Source organism: Dermochelys coriacea, chromosome 18, assembly GCF_009764565.3.
Source record: "Dermochelys coriacea isolate rDerCor1 chromosome 18, rDerCor1.pri.v4, whole genome shotgun sequence".
Taxonomy (NCBI): Eukaryota; Metazoa; Chordata; order Testudines; family Dermochelyidae; genus Dermochelys; species Dermochelys coriacea.
In genome coordinates, this window is record NC_050085.1 from 13,864,899 (window position 1) to 13,885,545 (window position 20,647).

A 20,647-nucleotide genomic window follows, 5' to 3' on the forward strand; every position below is an offset into this window, starting at 1 on the left:
TATATTATAGGCCTGGATTGTGTCACTTGTCTAAATGAGAATGTAAATTCTTTGGGGCAGGCACTGTGTTTTCCTCAGGTCTGTATAGAGCCCGGCATACTGACCAGTTCTCCATTAACACAATAATTGCAGAGCCTACAGTTTTCTGACAGAGTTTTTTTCTGCTACAAAATGATCCCAAGAAACAGACGGAGCCTCAGTTGGATTGCTGAGTAAAATCTGTGACAGCACTCGTGTTGGGGAGAAATGATAGCATTAACATTTCAAAGTGAAATCATGGGTTCAGTAAACTCATCCCTCCTAGCTGCTCTCCTTCCCCCGCCACACTATCCATTTTTGGACTGGAGTTTCATTTACAAAGTGAAACCAACCCAGCTAATCACACTGAGTTTTGGGGGGAAGAAGATAAAGAATGGTCAGAAAAACAGAGCCTGTTGCATTATCTAGGTTTGTAAAAAGGATACTAAGCAGAGGGCAGGAGAGGTTTAAACTACAGTTTAAAACTAATAGGTAGGGGAATAAATGGAGAGAATCTCTTAAACTTTTACAGTATGTTGTTAGATTATGATATTTACAGGAAATTCCCTAGGAACCATTTTAGAAGGCAGAAGGATTTTTAATACATTTTAATAACACCACAACTATTCTTTGAGCCTGTTTTCATAATTTTAATAAGACAATTCAGACTGTGCAGTATCCTTATGTATCCAAAGAGGGCATTAATCAGCACTGCTGCACAATCTGGTGAGACTTACTGTTTAATTAGAACACACACAAACCTATTTGTCACTGTGACAATGACATGTGCACTAAGATTAAAATGGTAAAAACGCCCAGGTTAAACCTTCAGTGAAGTGCTCATGAAGCTACTTTGGGAAGAAAATGGAGTCCCGGTTACTTTCAATCTTTCCTCATGGGCTCTGTCATCCCACGCTTTAGTCCATCATTCTTAATTCAGTTATCTGATGCCATGAGAGAGTATTTGTGCTAGGAGAAGATACATTTGACTCCCCTGCTGCTGAGACACTAATGGAGGGCAACAACATAATGTGTATCTGGAGATATTTTCCAATTGCAGATGAAGCGCTGCCATTAGTAAAAACCCTAGGAAATAGAAAGTGGCTGTGGAGGATGCTGAAAGCCAAAGGGCAAGTGATTCACATGTCAGGGGTATGTCGACTTTTCCCAAGGTGTGAGTTAGGCTATTTCTACACTACGCTGCTTTTAGCAACACGGCTGTGCCACTACAGCTGTGCTACTAAAAGGCGCGCAGTATAGCTGCTGTTTGTTGGCAGGAGAAAGTTCTCCTGCAAACAAAAAAACTTCCACCCTCCACAAGCGGCAGTGGCTTTGTTGGCAGAAGAGCGCTGTTCACACCGGCTAGGGTGACCAGATGTCCCAGTTTAGTAGGGACAGTCCCGATATTTGGGGCTTTGTCTTATGTAGGTTTCAGAGTAGCAGCCGTGTTAGTCTGTATTCGCAAAAAAGAAAAGGAGTACTTCTGGCACCTTAGAGACTAACAAATTTATTTGAGCATAAGCTTTCGTGAGCTACAGCTCACTTCATCGGATGAATTCGGTGGAAAATACAGTGCGGAGATTTATATACACACACAGAGAACATGAAACAATGGGTTTTATCATACACACTGTAAGGAGAGTGATCACTTAAGATGAGCTATTACCAGCAGGAAGGAGGGGGGGAAGGGAGGAAAACCTTTTGTGGTGATTAATCAAGGTGGGCCATTTCCAGCAGTTAACAAGAACGTGTGAGGAACAGTAGGGGGTGGGGTGGGGGGAGAAATAACATGGGGAAATAGAAAACGAGTACTTGTGGCACCTTAGAGACTAACAAATTTATTAGAGCATAAGCTTTCGTGAGCTGAAAGCTTATGCTCTAATAAATTTGTTAGTCTCTAAGGTGCCACAAGTACTCCTTTTCTTTTTGCGAATACAGACTAACACGGCTGCTACTCTGAAACATGGGGAAATAGTTTTACTTTATGTAATGACTCATCCACTCCCAGTCTCTATTCAAGCCTAAGTTAATTGTATCCAGTTTGCAAATTAATTCCAATTCAGCAATCTCTCGTTGGAGTCTGTTTTTGAAGTTTTTTTGTTGAAGGATAGCCACTCTCAGGTCTGTAATCGTGTGACCGGAGAGATTGAAGTGTTCTCCAACTGGTTTTTGAATGTTATAATTATTGATGTCTGATTTGCATCCATTTATTCTTTTATGTAGAGACTTCCAGTTTGACCAATGTACATGGCAGAGGGGCATTGCTGGCACATGATGCCATATATCACATTGGTAGATGCGCAGGTAAACGAGCCTCTGATAGTGTGGCTAGTGTGATAGTGTGATTAGGCCCTATGATGGTGTCCCCTGAATAGATATGTGGACAGAGTTGGCAACGGGCTTTGTTGCAAGGATAGGTTCCTGGGTTAGTGCTTCTGTTGTGTGGTGTGTGTGGTTGCTGGTGAGTATTTGCTTCAGGTTGGGGGGGTGTCTGTAATCAAGGACTGGCCTGTCTCCCAAGATCTGTGAGAGTGATGGGTCATCCTTCAGGATAGGGTGTAGGTCCTTGATGATGCGTTGGAGAGGTTTTAGTTGGGGGGCTGAAGGTGATGGCTAGTGGCGTTCTGTTATTTTCTTTGTTGGGCCTGTCCTGTAGTAGGTGACTTCTGGGTACTCTTCTGGCTCTGTCAATCTGTTTCTTCACTTCAGCAGGTGGGTATTGTAGTTGTAGGAATGCATGATAGAGATCTTGTAGGTGTTTGTCTCTGTCTGAGGGGTTGGAGCAAATGAGGTTATATCGTAGAGCATGGCTGTAGACAATGGATCGTGTGGTGTGATCTGGATGAAAGCTAGAGGCATGTAGGTAGGAATAGCGGTCTGTAGGTTTCCGATATAGGGTGGTGTTTCTGTGACCATTGCTTATTAGCACCGTAGTGTCCAGGAAGTGGATCTCTTATGTGGACTGGTCCAGGCTGAGGTTGATGTTGGGATGGAAATCGTGGTGTGTGATAAATGATAAAAGCCATTGTTTAATGTTCTGTGTGTGTGTGTATATATATCTCCCCACTGTATTTTCCACCAAATGCATCCGATGAAGTGAGCTGTAGCTCACGAAAGCTTATGCTCAAATAAATTTGTTAGTCTCTAAGGTGCCACAAGTACTCTTTCTTTTTTGTCTTATGTAGGCATCTATTACCCCCCACCCCCGTCCAGATTTTTCACATTTCCTATCTGGTCACCCTAACATCGGCGCTTGTCATCAGCAAAACTTTGGTCTTTGGGGGGCGGGGGGGTGTGGTGATGGTGGTGGTGATTTTAACACCTCTGAAGGACAAAAGTTTTGTCTTTCACTTGCCAGTGTAGACAAAGCCTTAGTCTGGCTCTTATGAATGGTTGTGGGGAACCTCTGTGACTCCTTTTAGACTGATGCAAACAATTCACACCAGCATTCTGAGGGCTTGTCATCATTGCTAAAACAGGAGCTTTTTTATCTTGGAGTCTATCATTCATGAGATAAATGCACAGTGAAGACCAGATACTTTAGTTATACCACTAGATAAACTTGCAGAGGTCAGGTCTATACTCCTGCCTGGTCTTCGCTTTGTTTTGTTCTCCGAATACAGCTACTGAGCAACCAGACACTCCTCTGCAAGAGGATATGGGCTTGTCTCCAGGGCCAAAAAAGGTTACCCCAGAGTAACTAAGAAGTATGAACCTATCCTGAGATAAAAACAAAGCAAAGACCAGGCAGGTGTACAGGGCTGACCTAGGCAAGTTTATCTTGTGGTAAAACTGAGGCGCCAGTCTCCCCTCACTCGTAGTAGCTGAGGAGAGTTGTGCAGATTTTGTGTGTGTGTGTGTGTAATTGCACTAAAACTACCCCCTGGTTTGGTTTTGGTTTTTCCCCTCTTGGCAGTGCTATGCTTTTGGGAAATTAAACAGCAGTTCTTATGTTTGCTCACTGTGTTATATTGTAACAGATACTTGAAGGTAAGTTTCAGAGTAGCAGCCGTGTTAGTCTGTATTCGCAAAAAGAAAAGGAGTACTTGTGGCACCTTAGAGACTAACAAATTTATTAGAGCATAAGCTTTCGTGAGCTACAGCTCACTTCATCGGATGCATTTGATGGAAAAAACAGAGGAGAGATTTATATGCACACACACACAGAGAACATGAAACAATGGGTTTATCATACACACTGTAAGGAGAGTGATCACTTAAGATAAGTCATCACCAACAGCAGGGGGGGAAAGGAGGAAAACCTTCCATGGTGACAAGCAGGTAGGCTAATTCCAGCAGTTAACAAGAATATCAGAGGAACAGTGGGGGGTGGGGTGGGAGGGAGAAATACCATGGGGAAATAGTTTTACTTTGTGTAATGACTCATCCATTCCCAGTCTCTATTCAAGCCTAAGTTAATTGTATCCAGTTTGCAAATTAATTCCAATTCAGCAGTCTCTCGTTGGAGTCTGTTTTTGAAGCTTTTTTGTTGAAGTATAGCCACTCTTAGGTCTGTGATCGAGTGACCAGAGAGATTGAAGTGTTCTCCAACTGGTTTTTGAATGTTATAATTCTTGACGTCTGATTTGTGTCCATTCATTCTTTTACGTAGAGACTGTCCAGTTTGGCCAATGTACATGGCAGAGGGGCATTGCTGGCACATGATGGCATATATCACATTGGTAGATGCGCAGGTGAACGAGCCTCTGATAGTGTGGCTGATGTGATTAGGCCCTATGATGGTATCCCCTGAATAGATATGTGGACAGAGTTGGCAACGGGCTTTGTTGCAAGGATAGGTTCCTGGGTTAGTGGTTCAGTTGTGTGGTGTGTGGTTGCTGGTGAGTATTTGCTTCAGATTGGGGGGCTGTCTGTAAGCAAGGACTGGTCTGTCTCCCAAGATCTGAGAGAGCGATGGCTCGTCCTTCAGGATAGGTTGTAGATCCTTGATGATGCGTTGGAGAGGTTTTAGTTGGGGGCTGAAGGTGATGGCTAGTGGCGTTCTGTTGTTTTCTTTGTTGGGCCTGTCCTGTAGTAGGTGACTTCTGGGTACTCTTCTGGCTCTGTCAATCTGTTTCTTCACTTCAGCAGGTGGGTATTGTAGTTGTAGGAATGCATGATAGAGATCTTGTAGGTGTTTGTCTCTGTCTGAGGGGTTGGAGCAAATGCGGTTATATCGTAACGCTTGGCTGTAGACAATGGATCGAGTGGTGTGATCTGGATGAAAGCTAGAGGCATGTAGGTAGGAATAGCGGTCAGTAGGTTTCCGATATAGGGTGGTGTTTATGTGACCATCGCTTATTAGCACTGTAGTGTCCAGGAAGTGGATCTCTTGTGTGGACTGGTCCAGGCTGAGGTTGATGGTGGGATGGAAATTGTTGAAATCATGGTGGAATTCCTCAAGAGCTTCTTTTCCATGGGTCCAGATGATGAAGATGTCATCAATGTAGCGCAAGTAGAGTAGGGGCATTAGGGGACGAGAGCTGAGGAAGCGTTGTTCTAAGTCAGCCATAAAAATGTTGGCATACTGTGGGGCCATGCGGGTACCCATCGCAGTGCTGCTGATTTGAAGGTATACATTGTCACCAAATGTGAAATAGTTATGGGTCAGGACAAAGGTAAGTTGTTGTATTCATGTGACTGGTTTCACAGGAGCACTGTCTGCAGTGGTAGGGCTGTCAAACCTCTCAGGTTCGGAAATGCACACGTAGTGTTAATCCTTTGTTTACCTAAGGCAAGACTAAACACAAACACACAGGCACAGCTTGTACTGTGTATTTTACATTTGAAACCCACTGATAAGAAGTGAGAAACCAGGGCATGCGGCACTTGCTTGCTTTCAGTTGATTGTTTACAGTGTGGAGTAGTTAATGCCTGCCCAGGCATTTTATTGTGTCCCTCAGAGAGCTTGATTGAGTTACAGCATAACACAAGAGGGCAGGAAAACAAAATGGTGGCAGAGGAGAGAGAGAATGGTGCCTTGTGCCAAGGAAACAACCTCCTAATAGGTTTCAGAGTGGTAGCCATGTTAGTCTCCATCAGCAAAAACGAGGAGTCCTTGTGGCACCTTAAAGACTAACAAATCTATTTGGGCATAAGCTTTTGTGGGCTAAAACCCACTTCATCAGATGCATGGAGTGAAAAATACAGTAAGCAGTAAATATATATTACAGCACATGAAAAGATGGGTGTTGTCTTACTAAGTGGGGAGTCATTGCTAACGAGGCCAATTCATTTAACCTCCTAACTACACATATCCTGTACTAGCAATAATACTGAGTTACAGAAAGACGTGAGCCATTGAGTTGTTCTCAGGTGGCGTGTGAAACCTCCCCTCAGGAGCAAGTCTCCCTGCTTAGTGGTGTAGTGATCTGAGCCTTTTTGATTTTAGCAAACCTAGTCTTGGAAGTGTGATGTGCCCTTCTGTTTGTACACAGTGGTTAGAAGGCTCGGCCTGAAGACATAAGGCCGGTTTATACCCAACACCGAGGGTATGTCTACACGGCGGGCGCTACAGCAGCACAGCTGCAGCCACGCTGTTGTAGCATAGCCACTTCCTGGAATGACAGAAGTGTTTTTTCTGTCGCTGTAGTAAATCCACCCCCTCAAGGGGCAGTATCAAGGTCAATCGAAGATTTCTTCTAGTGACCTACCAGTGTCTACACTGTGGGTTAGGTTGGCTTAATTATATCTCTGTGTGAATTTTTCACACTCCTGAGCAATGAAGCTAGGTCGACCAATTTTTCAGTGTAGACTAGGCTTTAGGTGTACGCTGAGTGGCTTGTTGGTCCCAGCTAGCAAAGGGCTCACAACTCTGTGTCAGCAACTCCTGTCAGGTCTGACAAACTCACTGTACTTCTTTAATAGTATTTACCCAGAAAGGTTTTTCTTAGGTGTCTCGTGGAATCTCATGTCATACTGATCCTCACCATCGGGCGATGTACATACAGGTGACACTTAAGAAATTGTGTGTATGTACTGAAAGTATATCTTGGAATCTGTCCCCCAAGCAGGGTTGGCAAATTGGTTTTGCCAGACAAAGGGCTGTGGAATAACCTGCCTCAGTTTCTGTATATATTAAGCATTGTAAAGCGAGCACAGAGGAAGCCCCATCTGCATGTAAAAGTCAACAGGAAAAAATACGTTGTCAGGTGAGGGGGTGGAGAGTGAAACAAGAGTATGGGAGAACACCTGGGAGCCAGTGCCCCAGAAAGAAAACCACCAGTCTGTTACTGAGTGACCAGAGAGGTTGAAGTGTTTGCCCCTCTGACATGTACATTGGCCAAACTGGACAGTCTATATGCAAAAGAATAAATGGACACAAATCTGACATCAGGAATCATAACATTCAAAAACCAGTAGGAGAATGCTTCAACCTCTCTGGTCATTCAGTAACAGACTTCAAGGTGGCAATTTTGCAATAGAAAAGCTTCAGAAACAGACTCCAAGGAGAAACTGCTGAACTGGAATTAATTTGCAAACTAGATACCATTAACTTGGGTTTGAACAGAGACTGGGAGTGGCTGGGTCATTTACACAAATTGAATCTATTTCCCCATGTTAAGTATCCTCACACCTTCTTGTCAACTGTCTGAAATGGGCCATCTTGATTATCACTACAAAAGTTTTTTTTCTCCCGCTGATAATGGTGCATCTTAATTAATTAGCCTCTTAGGGTTGGTATGACAACTTCCATCTTTTCATGTTCTCTATATGTATATATATCATCTTTTTATATGTTCCATTCTATGCATCTGATGAAGTGGCCTGTAGCTCCTGAAAGCTTATGCTCAAATACATTTGTTAGTTTCTAAGGTGCCACAAGTACTCCTGTTCTCTAAGCCCCAGATGTAGACACCACTAGGTCAACAGAAGAATTCTTTTATGGATCTGTCGGAGGAATAGACTAACTACAGTAACAGAAAAACCCCTTCCATCACTGTAGCAAGTGTCTACACTACGTTGCTACTGTGGCACAGGTGCTGCTGCACCATATATGTGCCACTGTAGCATCTGTAGTGTGGACATAACATAAGAATAAAGGATTCTGGACACCTGGAACTCTCTCGAATGTGATGGGAGCTTGACCTCCTCCCATCCGTGCTTGGTCTTCAGTGTGTGAGGTGATATCTAGAGTGGGGTCATTCTGCTGTCCCAAAGAGCTCAGAATCTAATCAGAAGACAGGCCAAAAAATGATGGGAGTAGAAACATCTTAATGTATTTTCCACTTGAAATCTGTGCGCTGGAGGATGTGGGCGAAGCACTGTTTTCTGCCCTCATTGTAGTTCCCTTCTTCCTTCCTTTTTGGCTGCTTGTCTACAAGGTCTTTCTCTTCTCCGCTGATCCTGCTGCTGGGACGCAATCGCCTACCTCTCACTTTCTCCCAAGGGAGGTGACTTCTGGTGACGCTCTGTTCCCTTGGACACACTACCGTGTCCTACCTACAGGAAAGTTCAGTGATTCCCACTTTGCCAGGTCTGTTTGCTCATCACTCCTAGCTCTGCCTTTTGAAGTAGGGAGTACTTACACGTGAGCAAAGCTGGAAAGCTCTGACACAGGGGAGTGAAGCACACTGCCAGACACAGGTGTATGTGGGCAGCGCTCTCCCTCACTGCCATGGAAAAACTGCATTTCTCATACTTCTGACATAGGCCCTGAGCAGCATCACTGACACCTCAATCTGGGAGACCCACAAATACCACCAAGGAAGCTGTTTGGGAAGGAAGGATGACATTTGGCCCCAAGACAGTGCTGCTTCCATTGCGCTATGAGGGGGATGCATTACTTATGGCAGACTAATAATTGCGGTGGTGCTGAGAGCATGGTGGGCACAACAAAGCTCTGGAGAGGAGAATATTGAATTTGTGCTTGCAGGGAAGAGAGGAGCTTAATGGGGTGATGTCTCCTGAGTTGAGGTTGGGATATACTATCTGTGAATATCCAGGATTCCAAGCAGATTAATGGAGAGACAGATCTCCTCTCCGGGGATCATAGAATCATAGAATATCAGAGTTGGAAGAGACCTCAGGAGGTCATCTAGTCCAACCCTCTGCTCAAAGCAGGACCAATCCCCAATTAAATCATCCCAGCCAGGGCTTTGTCAAGCCTGACCTTAAAAACATCAAAGGAAGGAGATTCCAAACTCATCCTCTCTATTAAGAGGGTGCAACTTGCATTAACTTCTTTGGCAGTTTTGCTCCCTTATCCCAAGGACTGGATTTAGTCCCAGATCTCATAGTGGGAGAGGGAAAAGTGTTCCAACTGGAAGAGGTGGATACTTGGAATGTGTCTCTACTGCGTACTTAACTTGAGAGGAGGAAGGCAAGAGGGGGGCACTTGTCCACCAAAGTGAGTTATGGTCTGTGATGGAGGAGGTGGGGGACCAGGCCAAGCTGGTGGATGGTTGCAGCAGCTCTGGTTGAGCCAGAGAGTAAATAGCTGGTTGAGTCTGGTCCAGGATCTACAATCAAGTGGACAAGGAGGCAGATGCAGCAATGGACCCCTAAATTTACTTCATGTGTTAGACTTCTTCCCATCAATGCTTCCACTCTGTAAGGACATAATTTTTGGCTCCTTGGCAGTGCAGTACTGTAGTTGAAGAGTGCATGAGCTGCCATAGCAACTGGGTGTCGAGATCAGCAGTGGTGTCCCAACCTGGCCACAGGAGTGGGATTCCTCTCCTGACTGTGGAGCAGAACTTCAAATAGCAAAATCAGAAAATGCAAAATTGGAGCTGTTTGGACAGACTGTTGGTTTATCACAGTCGGACTCTTCCTTATACATGCAGGAGTTGAGTAAATGAGACAAAATAGCTAGTCAGAAAGTGCTATAGAAACAAACAAACATTCGTGTATTTTGTGTTGTTGGAAAAATAGAGATCAAGCACAACCCAAAAAGTGGTTGGTGTACTTGTGAGTCTGAGCTGAATGTAGTGGAACTGCAGTGACAGGTAGTAGTCAGTTGATGGCTGTGTGAAACAAGGAAAACAACACCTTTGTTAGGTAACAGCTGATCTGAAGACTGCCCCATCCTTTCTAACCAAACACATGGAATGCCTTTTTGCTCCACTTTAGTAGACCATCAGCTCCATTAAGCAACAGATTTGCCAGTCCTCGAGTGGTTGCTTCAGTGCAACTGTAACGTGTCTCTTGTCTCACACACACTCACACTGGTGCATGCACATACAGTTTCATGTACTTAACATTTGCAAATCACCATAAATGAGAAGCTAGGGGCATGCAGCACTTACTACTTTCGTGTTAGATTGTTAAGAGTATGGAGTAGTTTATAATGCCTGCCCCAGTGTTTTTAGTGGGGCAGGCATTATTAACTATTATTTTATAGTGCTTGCTTGAGTTGCAGCAGAACACAGGAGGGCAGGGGAGGAAAATGGTGGCAGAGGAGAGAACGGTGCCTCGTGCCAAGGAGGCAACCTTCTAATAATTACAAATTGCCTGTGCAGCACTATCAGTAATACTGGGTTGCAAAAGGACATGACAGCTGAGCTGTTCTCAAATGGCATGTGGAGCTTGACTTTCCCAGCAGTGTATCCCTCCTTTCTTGTTAGCCACAGAGCCAACCTCAGCTTTTTATCATGCTTCCTAATTTAATTTATTATTATTTGTCTTTAATTTTGGAAATTTTGAGGGAAATTACTCTTGTTTGCTGCTAATAATAATTAAAAAAAAAAAAGGCAGGAGAGGAATGTGTTCCCACCAGAGCCACTACCCAAGGACAGAACTAAAACAGGATTGATCTTATCTTGGATGATTTCAATGCATCTGTTGCTAACCCATCCAACTCCTGGCATGAAAAGGTTTTTAAAAATAGACTAAATAGAGGCTGATTGGTTAGGAGCATTTCCCTGGGCTAGTGCTACTGCCCAGAACCCTGTGGATTCAGAACAACCTTCTTTCCCTCTTCCCTCCTCCCCTCAGTACCCAGGCATCAAACCAGCTCAGTTCATCATGCTGTTAGCAATTATAATACAGAGATGTAAGATGTGTTGACTACAAGACCTTGCTCTGAGATGAGGTGAGATCACCAGGAACAAAATGATCATTACAGGCCATTCATGTCGGCAGAGTTTATGCTCCCATGTTTGCTTGCAAGCAAAAACAGTAGCTAATTTGCAAGGCAGCCTTTTGTAAAGGGGCCTTTTGATCAATGATTGCCTGTGTTAATGTTTCAGTAGGCTATTGATTCCTGCAACAGCTTTTGTTCCCTAAATTTATGTGCGATGGGTTTTGGCAGCACACACTCCGCATGTTTGATTAAAGTTCAATTGACTTCGCTCGTGGTGAAGCCGGGAGCCTTCTGTTTGTAGAACCAAAGCTTTCCATGACATGTTCTTTTGTTTGTGCCCAAGCCCCTGTCACCCGTGCAGTCACCAAAATGCGGTTCCTAATCCTCCCAGATTTACTCCACTCCATCATTTAATCCCTTAGGTAGACAGAATAGTATTTGATGGCAAGGCCGCTAATAAAATCTGGGTTGGAATTCGTGTACATATGTTCCGTAGGGAGAATAATATTAAAATCCTACTTATGTACTTCCTCGTTTATTTTTAACCCTGTGGTTGTGACTGAAGGTTGAGTCATTTAGTGAGTCATGTATCTGAAGCTCCAGAAATGAATCCTAACTATAGTTCATTAACTCTTGTGATCATCCATTTTTTTAGTCTCGGCTAAGTGAGTCTGTTTCATTAATAATGTTAAAATTTGAGTCTTCGTACAGATTTTTGAAGGGTCAGTTTGGAATCAGATGTATGTTTCTGAAATGGGCTTTACCCACAAATACAGGCAGGTTTGGTTTTCAAAGGATCTTTGTTTAATGGCCAGTGCCCTTCATTCCTAGTTGTTGCTCTTTTTTACCAAAAATATTTCAGGGTTTTATAAAAGCTATTCTGTTTTTACCAGTTTCCCCCCAAAATTTTTACCACTCAATTACATAAAAATACAGATTATTTTAAAAAATCCAATCCATAGCATTAGTAGATGTGTTTATGTTAATAAATTAGTCTCCGTGTAAATGCGAGACTGTCTGGTCAAATAAGGTAGTGTTGTGGAAGATAGATATACACGCATGTGTGTTTGTGTATGTCAGTGTTCAAATCCTAAAAAACAAGTGCCGGAACATCCCGGATAAGGCTCCCTGCTCCAGAAGGAAAGATTGCGGCTTGGTGTGCCCTGGGTTAACTCGGCTATCCTCTCTCTTCCCAGAGTGGGGAGCCAGGTCCAGATTCTTGAAGGTGTCCCTGGGGCCAGGAAGATCTCTGGATCTTGCTTTCTGCTCCGGAAGGAGGAATGGCAGCTCAGTAACTTGGGCAGGCCCCAGTGTGCCCCTATATACCTAGCTTCCCATTCCGGAAGGAGAGTTTGGGCCGCCCAGGTAACTGAGTTGCCATCTCTTCATTTGTGAGCCCAGAAGAGATTGAGGAGACCATGTGAAGAGATGGCAATCTTGCCTCCTCATCCTCTTCCACCTCCGGGCTCACTGTTGTCTTTATTGCTTTTTTTTTGTCCTCTCATCACCCAGTATTAACCCCAATATTTACCCAGAAAACGGTGAAGTTATTTTTTGCACCAATTTTCACCTTTAAAAAAATATTGTAACAAATACTGATAAATTCCTGGGAAATTTTAAAATAAAAACTGAAAGCAAAGGGCCTTGTTTATGGTGCAGCATGTGCTTCAATAATTTAATTTCCCTCAGGACTTGGTGGGTTTGCCACATGTAAATACAGCCCAGATTGATTGCCATTTCCTGTTTTTGATGGGAAATGGGGACACTGGTTTGCGCTCTTCGGTTAACACGTCAGAGGATGCGTCTTCATCCACAGATGCAGAGAGTTGAGATTTACTGACTTCTCCCTGACACTGACACCAAGGGTTTGATAAAGATACATTTGTAGGTAAAGCGTGACTGGTAAGTTTGCTGAAGATTTGCTGGCTCTGAGGCAAGGTCTACCTACGTACGATGGTATAATCGTGTCACTCAAGGGTGTGGAAAATCCACCGACCTAAACTCTGGTGCAGGCAACGCTGTGTCGACGAGAGGGCTTCTCCCATCAGCGTAGCTACCACCTCTTGGAGAGGCGGAGTACCTGTACCCTCTCTCGTCAGCATAGGTAGCATCTTTGCTAAGCGCTACAGCAGAGGACTGCACCAATGCAGAGCTGTAAATGTGGACAAGCCCTGAAGAGCATTGTATGAACTCTCCATGGAATTTCAGTTGCCCCTGGCAATAGATTGTCTCTCCAGTTTTCAGAGTAGCAACCGTGTTAGTCTGTATTCACAAAAAGAAAAGGAGTACTTGTGGCACCTTAGAGACTAACAAATTTATTTCGTGAGCTACAGCCCACTTCATCGGATGCATTCTCTCCAGTTTGGTGAACAGTAGTGCTGAATAGATTTCAAGTCCACTTTGATGGGGTCAAAAATAGTTTCTAAAGCATCTGCATTAATTGAGTTTAATATGGTTTAGTGATTAGAGCAGGGAACTGTGTGTCAGGACACCTAGTTCTGTCCCTGCATCTACCACTGGCTCAGGCTATGTCTACACTTAAAACGCTACTGCTGTGTCACTGTAGCACTTCAGTATAAATGTTCACTACAGTGATGGGAGGGTTCTCCCATCGCTGTCTTTAATCAAACCTCTTCCCTCCTCCCCCGCCCTCCCAAGGGGCAGAAGCTAGGTCGATGAAAGAATTCTTCTGTCCACCTAGCGCTTGCCTACACCAGGGGGTAGGTCAGCATAATCTCTTGGGTGTGGCTTTTTCAGACCCCTGAGGTGGAGCTGTGCCAATGTAAGTCTCCAGTGTAGGCCAGCCCTTATTCCATGCTCTTGGCCAACTCTCAGTTCCTGAGGCCTGATCTACACGAAAAATTAGGTCGACCCAGTTAGATCACTCAGGGGTGTGAAAAATACACACCCACCCACCCCTGAGTGATGTAGTTAAGATGACCTAACCCCTGATGTAGACAATGCTAGGTCCATGGAAGAATTCTTCTGTGGACTGAGTTCCCACCTCTTGGGGAGGTGAGTCACCTCCCCAGATGGCAGAACCCCTCCCATTGGTGTAGGTAGGGTCTATACTGAAATGCAACAGTGGTGTTGCTGTAGTATTTCAAGTCTAGATAAGCCCTGAGTGGCTGTATTTACCCATTGGTATTGAACGATGATGATGATACCTGCCTGCTTCACTTTTGGAGACTCTGGAAAAATGAGTAGTTTTTTTTCATGAGGATTCTTGTGTTCTACCTAATCTAGGACTGTAGCTAATTTTTTCTCTCTCACACATAAAGTGTCACTCTGAAATTGGTTGGGCGTGAGTATCATTTTAATGTTGGTAAATCTGCATCAATCGCACTCACTATCAGTGCATAACAATACATCCGTTCTTTCTGCTATCCAAAATCAAAGTTGTGGTTGTGTGCTTCATCCAGAATTCTCTATTTTAAGTTAGGCATCTTTAAAATCCTTAAGTGGTGTCAGATAACTTTTGTCTTGTCACTGTTTGCAGTGTTCTATACACAGATTATGCTGTTACTGCTTGTTCTAGGCCATTGGAAGTTTTGACTGAGGAAGGCATCTTTAGTACAGAGTTAACTCAAGTGATCTATGCTGAGTAAAGACTACAGGATTTGTCCCAGAGAGAGAGAGACCGTTTTTTTTGTGGGCAGTTTAGGCATGTTTGTTTTGGTGTTGATTTTCAAGGAACTAGTTAGAACTTCTCTATTTCTCTGGCAACTTGAAAGAAACACCTTTTACCTTAGAGGCAGACAAGTCGCCAGAAAATGATGGGGATTTCAAAGTAAAAGAATGGAGATTAAAACCACATACTGTTCTTTAGCTCAGCATTTCATCCACTAGTTTGAATGTGATCTGCTCTAGGTTTTTGAATGCAAGCCAAATTCATTATGCTATGGAATTATCACTAGCTTCCCTGGGTATGCTCTTTTACGTGCCTAATTAACTTCAATGTGGGCATATATATTCAGATTAAAGCTTGGTTTGCTTTAATATGGTTGACTAATACGGTTACTGCTTATTCTGAATCATGTTTTTATTCTAACATTCTACTTTTCAAACAGGAGTGTATTTAATGTTTGGGGCATATTAAGATGGGCAGGATATCATCTATTTGAACTGATCCCACTCTCACTGAAAGTGCCAGGGTTCTTTAAAACCATCTTTAGCCAGAACATGGCTTTTACAGCTCATTGGAGAGCTGGTACCTCTAGCAGTTCAGTGCCTACTAACTCTTTGCAGAGGTATTGATATAGTGCTTAAAGTAAAGAGCTCCCTCTGCTGAAACACCAATACCTGCACTTCCTGCAGTATGAAAGTAGTGGCTGGAGACCTCCCACCCAACTACTTTAAAAAAAAAAATGTTTTGAAATTTCCTTCCCCAGAAAAATATCTGTTTCTCTTCTAGCCAAGGGAATTTGTCTGTCTGAAAATATACCCTTAAGCTTTTTATTTTGTGTGCACGGGAGAGGGAGAGCAAAAAGGGCTGACAAGTCAGCTGTGCATGCCCCTCTAACATGTTCCTTCTGTGTTTACAGGGAGAACTAATCACTTTCTATTACTATTGGAAGAAAACGCCTGAAGCAGCAAGTTCCCGAGCCCACCGTAGGCATCGAAGGCAGGCTGTGTTTCGGAGAATTAAGACTCGAACTGCTTCCACTCCAGTAAACACTCCCTCCAGGCCCCCCTCTAGCGAATTCTGTAAGTGGCAGCTAAAAGCAGCGCATTTATTTTTGTTTAGATGCATAGAACTGCAGTAATGTAGTAGCTCTCTGCCTTCAGCCGAATAAAGCAAGAAACTGGAGTTCAGGCTGTTGGCTTCTGCTGTTCCCACACCATTATGCCTGAGTATAGCAGGTGTCTGTGATCAGCAAGTGATGTTTTGTACCATGTGCAATGCAGTGCTTAGGCACAGAAGCCCAGTGTAAGGATGGAGACTTTGACCTGGCTCTAAATTTCCCTGTTTGTCATAGTTCCTTCTGTGTGTTGAATTTTCCCTGGGATTATTCCAAGAACCGCGCTTAGAAAAGGCAAGAAATAAAGCAAACTTTCCCCTTGCAAGCTGTGGTTCCATTACCATACTTTCTGCTCTTTACAACTAATGCCATGTTATAGTCAATATTGCTATATCGTCACAAATTTAAGGCTATGTCTACACTACACTCTGTCAGCATAATTTATGTCTCTCTGTGGTGTGAAAAACCACCTCCCTGAGCAATACAAGTTACACCGACGTAGCACTATGCACAGGAGCGTTAATGTCGGTGGGAGAGCTTCTCCTGGCAGCACAGCTTCTGCAGCTCTCAGGGGTGGTTTTATTATGCCAACAGGAGAGCTCTCCTGTCGGCATCGAGCGTCTTCACCAGACGGGTGCTGCCGCTGTATCAGGCCAGCTGTGCCGCTGCAGCACTGTATGTTTAGATGTGGCCTTAGAAGCACCATGATATTGATTATTCAGGTGCTTTTGGCTCAAAGAATAATTACAGAGCCCAGTGCAGTCTAGCACATCACGAAGTGTTATAGCACCACTGATCTCAATGTGGTTGGAAGGAATATATCATCATATAAAAGGCTAAAGATTCCCTTAAAGTTTTAATTCCTTTTTATGGACTAAATCCAGCATATTACCACCCCACCAACCCCAGTTCAGAAATGTCGCCAAAATAATTGGAAGTAGGGTTTTTGGGAAGGGGGAGGATATAGTGGCGAGTTGTGAGAGAGGGAGGTTAACTTCCTTGTGCCAAAAACAGTCACTTTTATTCTTGTTTTAGAAAGAAGGGTCCTGACCCTACCGTTGGACTCTGGTGAATTGAACTCCTGTGCCCACACAGCCTGTGGGGTTTCCATGGCCTCAGGGCTCAACTCGTGCAGATCCAATTGCAGGATTAGGACCAAAATTAGCTCAGTAAAATAAAGATCTTGGCCCTGCGTGAATTTTGCATTCCAGTTTTGAACACCTGAAGGAATTGAAGTTGGAAAATGAGATAGTGCTAGCAGCCACTGTTGCAATAACTAAACAAATGGGACCATGTCTGTGTGTAGAAGAGTATATGGATTGATGACGACCACTAATGGAAGTTATTGCAGAGGGACTCCCGCTACAGAACATGCATGTGTTCCTGCAACAAGGACTTCTCTCCAGACTAAAGATTTGAACAAATGAGGCCACACTTCAAAATGGTTCTTGAGACAGGGCTCTTGTGCTTGTGACAAGTTATTTACATGCATTGCTTTGTGAATTTGTAGCAAGCTGCTAGAAAATGCAGTGTCCTCAGTTATAAAGGATTCACTCTGAGCTCTTTACAGGATCCTGCGAGATGCCAAATTTTGCTTTAAAATATGCAGATTCTTTCCAGTGACATGTAATGTGTGCACTCTTGCACAAGTGCAGTTTTCACGAGGTAATTATGCTTTTCAGCTGATGCGTATTGTGGTCAAATGACTTGATATAGACTACTCACCACAGGTGGAGGGCGACCCTTGCAATACTCTTTAGTTCCCAAAAAATTGCAATAAATAAAATAATAGGTTTCAGAGTAGCAGCCGTGTTAGTCTGTATTCCCAAAAAGAAAAGGAGTACTTGTGGCACCATAGAGACTAACAAATTTGAGCATAAGCTTTCGTGAGCTACAGCTCACTTCATCGGATGCATCCGATAAAGTGAGCTGTAGCTCACGAAAGCTTATGCTCAAATAAATTTGTTAGTCTCTACGGTGCCATAAGTACTCCTTTTCTTTTTGCGAATAAATAAAATCTAATTCAATCATAAAATGTACCCTTTAAGGAATGATTCCACTGGATTCTTGTTTTGCCTTTGTCCAGAAGGATCACAAAGCACTTTACACACTACCAAACTATATACAAGAATCTCTTTACCCACCTGTGAAATTCAGCCATCTTCTGGGTGAAACATGGCATTTGAACACATTTGTTCAGATATTTAGTTTGAAGAGAAGTCCTTGTTGCAGAAATGCATGTTCTATTTGAGTACACAACAATGCTTCTCATCTTGTTGAAGACAGGGAAGTGTAAAAAAAAAAAAACCCTCTTCTCCAGTTGAAACTGCAGGGGGTGCAATTTAGGTCTATAGAATATTAATATCTGATGTGGAATTTAGCCAAAAACTTTAAGTGAACATCCTATTCTTGAAAATTGCCCTGAGACTTAATTTCCGGCAATTACTGGCTTTCAGCCTTGTTTCACGTGAAAGATGGCACCTCCAGAAGCACAGCTAGAATTTTTCACCATAAACGGTTATTCAGTCAACTAGTGCAAACTAAAAGAGCCTTCTGATTTTTCCTTTTCCTTCTTTTCTTTGCTTACTCAGTGGACTTGAGCTCAGCCAGCGAAGATGATTTTGACAGCGAGGACAGCGAACAGGAACTGAAGGGTTACGCCTGTCGTCACTGCTTCACAACCAGTATGCACTTGATGTATCTCTTTGCATTGTGCTAGTGCCTGTTCAACACAGCTTCATCCAAGCAAGAGCAGTTCTCATGCATGTATAGCTATTCTAAAAACATAACGATGGATCATTCAAAATATGCACCATTCTAGCAGAGAGTTAATCATGATTTACCATTGCAAATCAGTGTTACTGTGATGGGAGAGGATCCTGGAAATTAGACATTTATGCAGTCATGCATACATGTCTAAACAGAGTCCCTTATATAATCCATTTACTGTATAGCTACTCAGTATTTGACTGTGACTGTCAGATACATAATACAAATTCATGATGCATCAAGGCTTTTCTGCGTCAGCTTCATTCCTGAAAGCCCTCTGATGCTTGTGCACATTCACAGAGTGCATGCTTAGAGCCCGGAGGTAAGTAAGGGAAGGGAGAGATGAAATGTTCATGACTCATTTGACTTTTAGAAACCAAGACCTTGAAGAAAGAATAACTGCCTAACAGACTCCCCAAATGCCGCAGAAGAGTCGTTTTTTTTTCTTTATTATTTTTCAAAGCAGCAGGTGTCTATTTAATTAAAGAAATCGTCTGTAATTGAGCATGGTAAATGTTAACTGAAACATGAAGTCACCCTGGAACAGGCAATGATTTCCAGAGAAATCTTAGGCTTAGTCACCTGTAAAGGCTGGTAGTCTTCCAATTTGTATTAAATGCAAAGTGTAGGTGTTCAGTATCTCATAGATTGTATATTTCCAACAAAAGCCTCCAAGGACTGGCACCACGGCGGTCGCGAAAACATCTTGCTGTGCACTGACTGCCGCATCCACTTCAAGAAGTACGGAGAGCTCCCGCCCATCGAGAAACCAGTGGACCCTCCGCCCTTTATGTTTAAGCCTGTCAAAGAGGAAGATGATGGACTCAGCGGAAAGCATAGCATGAGGACAAGGCGGAGTCGAGGCTCGGTAGGCCCATCCCTCTTCGTTACCTGTGCATTCAGGCTCCTCCCTGAAGGAGAGGGGCAGGTTGGAAAGTTCCAAGTGTGGAGAGTCGTATTTGCAAATAGGCTTCTAAAGCTGCACTTAGTCTCTTCCCTGCCACTCTGCTTTGGGGCATTCCTGCCATGCTTGTAGACATAAATGTACAGTTGCATGTGTGCAGAATTTTGGAGTCCTTTTTGAAAGGCCTTTTGGAAAAATTAGCCTGAGGTAACTCCCCTTGGACAGTTCTAGTCACACTTGGTGTATATTTAATGTCCCAAACACAAATCCTTCTTTTTTGTTGAATGAATGCCATCATCAAAGAAGGTAAACGACCAGAATATTTGGCAAAATTCACACTGGTACCTGTCTTCCTGCTTGCTGGATTCTTTCAGCAGTAACCCTGGGACACATTTTAAAGGAAGAATTTTAAAAGTTTAAATGCTACTTCTCTTTGTGCTTACCAAACATTCTCCTCACACCACTGTAGTTAAAAATCTCATTGCCTAAATATACAATAATCACAGTCTTTGACGTAAAGGTATGGTATTTTGTCCCAAAAGGCTTTACCCACAGTAATATGCTGAGAGCATTGCTGAAGTGGAGCCACTTGTGGAGAGCCAGCTTACTGCTCAATAGGGTTGGAGGGGAAACTTCAGCTTGTTTGGGGCTGGCCATCCGTAAATCCTGATTGATTGGGACTGTCAGACAGTAACAGCTTTCTTTTTTCACTAGCCTCCTCTCCCCACCTTTCTGGTCACATTAATGTTGTCGTTGCTGCTGAATACCTTGTCAGGTTGCGCTGTTAGCTCAAGTTGGCTTCATTATTTTTATGGTAGCCATCCATCCAAACAACTGCTAAATTAGGAGGGAACAGATGAAACAGCATTAATTATTGCTACATAATCCACTGTGATTCTCATTGCATAGCAGAAACACATTGAAGCTTTTAGTGGTTTTAGGAACTGCACTGGCCTGCCTGAATGCCTTATCTCTTTTGGTCACTCTCATATCTGTCTTGGTTTTTGCCAGCAGATTTTTTTTTTTAAGATGGAACATTGGGGCGGGGAGGCTTCCCTCCCTCTTACAAAGAGATGCCTAGCATGTGAACAGCAGCTGTGGGAACATCTTTGTAATGTTCTCATTTCCAGCAGACACTACTTAATAAAATAAGCAGCACTTCATGATTTTGGGTAGGCAAGTTAAGGA

General features: G+C 43.3%; 1 protein-coding gene across 12 annotated transcripts in view; it reads left to right on the plus strand.

Moving 5' to 3' along the window:
* Positions 1-20,647, plus strand: part of RERE (arginine-glutamic acid dipeptide repeats) — a 417,871-nt gene that overhangs the window by 376,523 nt on the left and 20,701 nt on the right. For all 12 annotated transcript variants that reach the window (XM_038376447.2, XM_043500009.1, XM_038376446.2 and 9 more), the window contains 3 exons: positions 15,589-15,751; positions 18,378-18,470; positions 19,224-19,423. In XM_038376447.2, the coding sequence (XP_038232375.1) occupies positions 15,589-15,751; positions 18,378-18,470; positions 19,224-19,423 (456 nt within the window). The remainder of the gene's footprint in view (positions 1-15,588; positions 15,752-18,377; positions 18,471-19,223; positions 19,424-20,647) is intronic.